This window comes from Cyphellophora attinorum (genome assembly GCF_001299255.1).
Source record: "Cyphellophora attinorum strain CBS 131958 chromosome Unknown Contig12, whole genome shotgun sequence".
Classification (NCBI taxonomy): domain Eukaryota; kingdom Fungi; phylum Ascomycota; class Eurotiomycetes; order Chaetothyriales; family Cyphellophoraceae; genus Cyphellophora; species Cyphellophora attinorum.
In genome coordinates, this window is record NW_017253240.1 from 951,767 (window position 1) to 959,784 (window position 8,018).

Consider the following 8,018-nt stretch of genomic DNA (forward strand, 5'->3'; position numbering starts at 1 on the left):
TGTCGCTCAAATCGTGCACTGTACGAGGCCGAACTGGTTTGTAAGTATTCTTTCCGAGGTTGGGAGGCCGAAACATGTAGCGAGGCAACCACGACTGCAATCGAGTAAGCACAAGGCGACAACGCTTTTCGCCGTCTGGCCTGAATCAGGGACGGCCCACTTAAGCGATTCCGGGCACCAATGGGCCTTAAGCGATTCCCACCGCGCCCCGGATCCTACAGAGAGGGTCTATGTACTCTGTACTGAAGAGTGCAAAACCAAAGCTTGCCATACAACATGGAAAGCTGCGTGATGATACTGATCGTGGGTCAAGAGATTCGCTTGCATAAAGGTACGAGTCGAACCGATTTGTGCACCTATGCCCGTCTGACTGGTGGGCAAGGGCGGACACTCCTCCAAGCCAGAACCTTGGAAGCCAGCCCAAGCCGAGGGTTTGAAATCAGTCGGCTCTTTACTGCCTATTATATCTTAGCTCTAGGTGCTAATCTTTGCTCATGGCCGAAAGTGCCATTCGCCATGGCCTCTAAGCGCTTGCGCGCAGTCTCTTCTCCTTCACCCATAATTATCTCCTCGCTCCGGAAGTCAGGATTGAAGATTTCCACGTTCAGTGGATTCTCCAAATGCGATCTCTGCCACATCGCTCGGTAAACATCGCCATCGTACCTGCCGAGAGCACTATCGAGTAGATAATCTGGTATCGAGAAAGCGTCCATGAGTGGGACTGCATGGGGACGGACAGCCTTCATAATTCTCTGGATGGTCGGAGTCAGATCTGCAAGTTGTTCTGGTCGAAGCGCACCTGACACCACGAATTCGGTGCCTTGCTTGTCGATTGTCGATAGAGCAAAGAGCCTGAACACGTCTTTGAGGACTGTGTGTGTGGCTTCAGCGATTGGAGGATCGGGACGAGCGCCGAACATGGCATTATAAAAATTCTCGATCAGGATGCATTCTGACCATGCTTGGGACAAACGGTGGAGGCTGACCATCAAGCTCGTCCAAGATTGCTTTTGCTCGACGCGGCCTTGGTAGGCTTTGTGGGCTAGATATGCGAAGCGATACCGGAAGGCATCCAAGATGTCGCTGTCTTTGTTGTAGATATCGTAATGTCTAGGGCCAGATCCTTGCAGGAAAGCGCGGATGTGGTGGTCGACAGGCTCTCCGACGCTTGCCTCAGTACTTTTGACGCAGGACTCGACTCGCTTTATCAGATAACTTGCAGTCTGCTGTGAGATCATGAAGCTATCTCCTTCCACTGTGGGTTTGTCGAGATGATCTGTAGTGATCGGGATCATACCACTAGCACCAGCGAAGCCGTGGCCACCCAATGCTCGTCGACATACTTCATTGCCGTCTGCAACGAGAAGAGTACAGCATGACTTCAGACCTGAGGAAGCAGCATGTAGCTCAGCCAGTCGAGAGAAATCGCCTTTGTCGACGCTCGACCTGGTGGCCCAGTACAGGTTGAACATGGACTCTCCGGTATAGTGAAGCGCGTAGACTGTCGCCAGAAGTGGTAATACTCTCATCTGAACTGACGGATAGTTGAGGACGGCTAATTCTTCGGGACTTGACCCGTCGCGATCTGCGAATTGTCGCCGTATCGAGAGATATCTGACCGCAATGGTACATGCTCTCCCGAGGCCCATCCGACAGTCCATAATGATCTGAGCGCGTACAAATGTCATGCTCCCATACACGATTGCCTGGTTCTTGGGTTTGATGTACTTGCCATCGAGGGTGATACCTGTATGCCGCGACAGCAGGGCCGAATGCGGTATCTTGAAATTCTTGAAAAGCATATAGCCATTGTCCATTCCTGCGTAGCCAACTTTGGCATTGATATCACCAATCACGAGGCCCTCCAGAGGCTTATTGGTCTTCATGTCGCGGATCTGGGCCACAAATTGATGAGGGCCGTAGGATACAAGCTTCCCGTTCTCGGGCAGCATCAGTTGTGCTATTATAATGGCGTGATTAGCAGTGCGTCCGAGGGAGCCGTTCCACCACTTTGCTGCCGTCAGGGTCGGGCTATGGATCGTGAAGTCCTTGGTCTCCGAGTTCCAGATTGCTTGAGTCTCAACACCTCTCACATTGCTGCCATGACCGAGCTCAGTCTGAGAGTAACACCCGATGATCTCCCAACTGTCCACTCTGGGCTGCCAGAGCTTGAGTTGCTCCTCGTTGGCCTGTTCGCGAATGGAAGTCATGAACATGACTGTGTGTAGCGAGTAAGGATTGACCTCGCCCACAAGCCATTCCGCCATTTTGAAATCCTGGAGAGACCATCCATGCTGAAGCGATAGTCTGCGAAGCTCCTTAGACCTTGCTAGTGCAATGTGGTATCTGTGCGGACGTGCTAGGTTGAGTAAGTTCTTCTTATTGAAGAGTGGCCGCTTCTCGATGATGCTCAAGATCTTTGCCTGTCGCTCAAGAAAGCCATCGCGATGCAGCAAGTGCCGAGCGAGTTGGGCAGCATCAAGCCCAGACGAGACCCTCTCCTGACGAAGGATGTCCGGTCCTTGCGGGTCAGCAGGCTTCAGCTCGTCCGAGAAATCCATGTTGCCACGCGCTCGCCCATCTGACGCGCTGGGCGAGTGCGAGTGATGGCATGTTTGGCAATTATATGGTGTCCCTCGGCGCGTTTGATGCCAGGGGCCGAGGCAGCCTTCGGTTCTTGATGAAACCTAAAGTCTTGGTCGTGGGGATAAACTCTTTGGGGTAGAGTCGTTGTCAACCGGCGTTCTTCTGGCCCTTTGGGAACGACCGGCCGAGCTGCGTAAAACTACGCTTTTCATCTTCATCGGAATCGAAAACATAAAATCGCGTCAAGCGGCATCTCTCTCGGACCATTATTTTCATCGGTTCATCTCAAACTGTCCGATGCATGGATGTTGTACATTTAGGTCGTACGTAGGTCTGGCGGCGGCGCACTGCTTTGGACATCTTAGCGGCAGACGCCCAAAAGGGCCAGCCCATATACCGGCATTCGACGACATCATCTTTGATCTCAAAGGCATCGTCATGCTCCTGAGCGATCATGTATGGGCGCTATGTCGGTCGACTTAACCTGGAAGGATGCGCGTGCTTCCATGACTGAAACGAAACAGTTGCCTAGTTCACACCGCGGTTTGAATGGGTCGAAGTGTGGTGCCGAGCTTATAGTCGCCAGGTCTGCCCAAGGTCGAGGCGACGTTGCGGGTCTACATTTACAGAGCCCGGGCCTTTGCAACGTCTCAGGGTGCCATGCAGAGCCAAGTCTGCACATAACCACATCGCTTGCAGATGCTACCGTTGGGCTGCGGCGGAGTCGTGACCACAATGCGAACGCTTCACGTTTGGAGATCAGACGACTAAGCTGAAATGCCTCGCTTCTTTGCTCTTTGCTAGCATCGATATCTGTGCGACATGCCACGAGCAAGAGATCAAAGTGACACTGACGCTCGGGCGCTCTGGCAACTCATACATGACTAAAAGGTATTCTTTGGGCTAGCTTCTGAGCACCGCCACAAGGCATGGCTAGATCCGTACAGGCGTCTCCTCGACCAAATCGTTGAGATTAAGACCGTCCGCCTCGGGGACTATCCACTCGCGAACCACCACAATGGTGAGGCGACATCTTTGAGGAAGCTTCTAGTCCGGAGAATCTAGTTCGAGGCCGTCAGATGCAGGCTGGAGGGAGACAACGAGGCGGGATGGACCAACAATGTCGGGCTTCTGGTCTTGGAGCAGCTTGATCAATTCGAATTTGTCTGGTGAGGAGTAGCTCATATGTGTTCCTCAGCACTGACAGCTTCAGTCAGAGGTGCAATCAACATTTGACGAGACCGGACTTCTTTGCACTGCCGTCCGACACTGTGGCTGCGCAAAAGCTTCTCACCACACATGCAGCGCGGACACTGTGCAAATGCACCATCACTGAGCGAGCTTCTGTGGTGAAGTAAGCGCAAATATCACGATGATCATCGGAAGCTGTTGACGACTCGCTAGGTTCGACTCGACGCAGCCATCGATCTTTTCGAACAAAGCAGATGAACGCATTCATCATCGCGATCTAAGTCAGGCTGAATCAAGGTTGGATGGTCGTGATGGATCATACAACAGGCCTGATCTTGTTTTCGGACTGAGCACAATAAACAACAGGTTAGCGTCACGCCTCAGAAAGCTGCAGGTCAAGAGAAACAGCCCTTTCGAAAGCGAACATACATGCTGTCCATTTCTAGTAGTCGAGGCCAAATCCGAAAATGGCCAGGGTTTTGACGCGATACACGTACAATCAGCTCTGTCGATTCGCACCTGTTTGCGGTTGCAGAGTCACCTCAGAGCGGATTCCAGCAACGAACTCCTCCAACCTCTCGTATGGTTCATTGGGTTCCGCGGTGACGAGTGGCGTTTGGACATGACAGTGCCGCATGATGACGAGACAGTGAGCCTTGCGTGCAGCGGCGACTGTACTTGCTAATGGACCACAGAATATCATCGACTGCTGGCATGGCAACGTTTCAGAGGAGGATCAAGCCCTACAACTGTTGTGATCATCGACTGGATCTCCTATTGGGCACTCGACGTGCATCAAGAGGCTGTTGTGCGAAGCGTGCACATGATGACCTCGCCGAAGGGAGCCGCCACCCTGTCTGCGACAAGTCTCTCGACGCAAGAACACAAAGACTCTGGTGGAGCCCCTGCTGAAGGCGAAAGAATCAACCTCAATGTCACTGATTGGAACGATGAGGCCTTCTTCAAGATCAAGAGAACCACGAAACTCGACAAATTAATGAAGGTTTTTTGCGACCGTCAAGGCAAGGACCCGTTCAAGGTCAGATTTCTGTTCGACGGGTGGAAGGTCTTGCAAGGCGATACTCCGGAGAAGCTCGGCATGAGAGATGGCGATATCATCGAAGTCATGAGAGTTTATGCATAGAAGTCACGTGGCAGATTGGCTCTGCTTATGTCATCCGCAACGACAAATCACCGCTTCCGCCTCCGATCCACGTGGCTCAATGGTAGGCTAGTATACTACACAGCACATAACCGGACTCACTTCGTCCCTTTCATTGCCCAGGACATCTTCGGGCGCTGCTACCAGCACGGTGCATGTGCGTCTTCTGTCGGAAGAATGACCGTCTTCTCCCAAGCTAAGCCTACGAGTCTCCCTTCATTTGCCTGTTCGCCAACAGCCTTTCGATCTTTTTGTCGCCTTCAAGACGTCCGCATTGACTTCGTTGACAGCTACGTGTCTCGCTTTCTTTCAAAGCTGGTCCGCGTCTCTGGAACTCGTGTCGCCAAACCTTGGCGCATCCTGGCCACGTGCTATTCGGTGAACGGGCCGCGATGTCTTGGCTCAATCAGTACACAATGCTTCACGTCTTGCAGATGCGAATGTCTATATCTAATGGCCGTAGTCGCAATGTGTCAGAGGAGTCTGATCTCTAGTCACAGCTCGCACGGCTCGACAACAAACTGCTCAGGACAGCGAAGATGGCAACTCATACTGGACAAGCGCTCGGTGAAAAGAGGATGGCGTCCGTTGGCGGCGCCATACTCGAAGATCAACAACACCCGGCCGCTCTCACAACCACCAAGGCCGACTACGTAGGTGCGCAAACCAAGAGCGATCCTGATGAGATCAGACTTGTGCGCAAGCTGGACTGGTTTATGATGGTATGTACACTCAGACACTGCTATTACTACTGCCACTAACGCAGACTACGGCCGATGTTGTGCCTGATGTACTTTCTCAACTACGTTGACAGAAATGCAATCGCACAAGCACGATTGAACAACCTCGAGAAAGATCTCGGGATGCATGGAACGGACTTCAACACCACTGTCTCCATTCTGTTTGTGGGATATATGCTCATGCAGGTACCCAGCAACATGATGATCACTAGGGTCAGGAGGCCTTCGTGGTATATGTCGTAAGTGCTCTTTCCAGACTTGGAACAGGAGCGGAGTGGAAACTGAAGGTCTCGGAGATGTTTCTGATGCCTTTGTCTCACACTACCGTTCCGTCTTTCTATCCAACCTAGTCCTTCACTTCCCACGCACGTCCCGAATCAAGCTAACGTAGAACGAAGCTGCTGGATGCTGGCTTGGGCGGCTGTGTCAGGTTGCACTGCTCTGGTGCAGAGCTATGGGGGACTGGTCGCCACACGATTTATCCTAGGCATTGTCGAGGCACCATTCTATCCTGCTGCCACGTTCACAATTTCCAGCTTCTATACCCGCCGGGAGGTCGCAGCAAGGATAGCGATTCTGTATGGAGCTCAGATCCTAGCCACTGGATTCTCTGGTTTGATCGCTGCGGGGATATTTGCCGGACTCGATGGTGCTCTCGGGATCCAGGGCTGGCGATGGCTCTTCATCATTGAAGGTTCCGTCACCGCGTTTGTGGCCCTCTTCGGATTCTTCACCCTGGCGGATGAGCCGCTGACGACACGATGGCTTACCGAATCTGAGCGACGTCTGGCTCACGACCGCATGGAGCGCGATAAGCTGGCAGACAGCGACGCCGAAGCATCGACAACCTGGCATGGTCTGTTCGAAGCATGCAAGGATGTCCGGACGTGGATCTTCACCCTCATGAAGATGCTCCAGCTGTCGGCTTGCTCTTTCAACTCGTTTCTGCCGACCGTTGTGAAGACATTCGGGTTCTCGACGACTGTGACGCTGGCGTTGACCTGTCCGCCTTATATTTTCGCTGGAATCGTCGGCTTCCTCTTCGGATGGAGCTCCGGGCGGCACCACGAACGGACCTATCACATCACTGCGGGCCTCGGCATCGCCACGATCGGCTTCATTTGGGCCGCCGCAACTCTTAATGTCCCCGCTCGATATGTGGCCTGTTTCGTGTTTCCCGTTGGAGCATACTCTGTTAACTCGGTCATCATTGGGTGGGCGTCGTCTACTCTGGCGCAGAGTCGTGAGAAGAGAGCAGTCATCTTCGCTTTGATCAACTCGCTAGGAAATCTGGGTTCCATCTATGGAGCGTACCTGTGGCCAAGTACCGACAGTCCACTGTATAGCATCGGATTCGGAGCTTCTGCTGGGTTCGCGTTTGGTGCTGTTGCTTTGGCTTGGTTGATGCGACATCTGCTCAAGAGGGCGAATAAGAGCATTTTGGCTATGACGCATGTCGAGAACATCAACCTGTATGGGTACTGATGCGATGTACCTTGGACGGAGGCTGTACCACACATCTCGGGTGAGCAGGAATGGGATGCCGGTCATGAGACGACGCCGCAAAGCATTCGCTACCGTTCGTGAATCCTTCATTTGGAGTGGCAGCACCATGGACGCTCAGCTCTCTTTCGGCCTCCAACGTTCGTTCGATGGACCGGGACTTCAGGAGGCCACGAGTGTAAGAGGCCGGTATATACATTACTGGTATGTGTTGACGCGCGGATGCCTGCCTGATTTGTATGTGCATGTTTATGTTGTAATCCCTTCCAGACTGCGGGTCGGAGTAATGTCATGTCGGCTCATCCTCCTGAAACCGAGGGCTGCCGGGAACTGCCAGACAGGCACAGGCAAACAACGCAGAACCCTGTCAGAGCGGCACAATTTTCCTGATAGACAGAATGCATTTGCAAGCTTAGTCCATCAACGCCTTGGGGCCAACGACAAGACCGGCTGACAAGACCGGATGACAGGACCTTTTCAGTCTAGCAGTCGCTCTTCCCGCAGGAAGTTTCCAGCTAACACCACAGTATCGCACTGGAGCCCACGACCGATAAGCCCAATGAGGGTGGCGCGTTGCTCGTGGGATGCCGATGTGGGCAAGCTGTACCGTATCTAGACGTCGAGGCGCTGGAGCCACTCAGACGAAGCGTACTTTGAGGGGCACCACCGCGCTCTTCAGCCCATGCTCGAAAGCCTTCAGCACCACTGCATACCATCTTCCACGCTCCAAGCCCCCTTCCCTATAGGGAGCGCCTGCGGCGCGACCAGGAATCGCTCGCTGCGCTCGCCTGAGGTGGTGGTGAGTCGGTGGCCGCGAAGCGGCCACCTCCTCCCCA

At 53.3% G+C, this 8,018-nt stretch overlaps 3 protein-coding genes across 3 annotated transcripts; 2 read left to right on the top strand and 1 right to left on the bottom strand.

Moving 5' to 3' along the window:
- Positions 1-461: 461 nt before the first annotated feature.
- On the bottom strand, positions 462-2,561 carry AB675_7831 (Peroxisomal acyl-coenzyme A oxidase 1; the record flags this gene model as incomplete). The annotated part of the gene is made up of 1 exon (XM_018148229.1): positions 462-2,561. One exon carries the CDS (start codon positions 2,559-2,561, stop codon positions 462-464), a length of 2,100 nt encoding a protein of 699 aa, XP_018000508.1.
- Positions 2,562-4,603: 2,042 nt separating this feature from the next.
- On the top strand, positions 4,604-4,921 carry AB675_7832 (Ubiquitin-like protein SMT3; the record flags this gene model as incomplete). Its single annotated transcript, XM_018148230.1, has 1 exon — positions 4,604-4,921. The coding sequence occupies one exon, from the start codon at positions 4,604-4,606 to the stop codon at positions 4,919-4,921; it is 318 nt and encodes a 105-aa protein (XP_018000456.1).
- A 557-nt stretch (positions 4,922-5,478) lies between these two features.
- On the top strand, positions 5,479-7,164 carry AB675_7833 (putative transporter; the record flags this gene model as incomplete). Its single annotated transcript, XM_018148231.1, has 4 exons — positions 5,479-5,661; positions 5,706-5,729; positions 5,791-5,918; positions 6,078-7,164. The coding sequence occupies 4 exons, from the start codon at positions 5,479-5,481 to the stop codon at positions 7,162-7,164; spliced, it is 1,422 nt and encodes a 473-aa protein (XP_018000218.1).
- Positions 7,165-8,018: the final 854 nt, after the last annotated feature.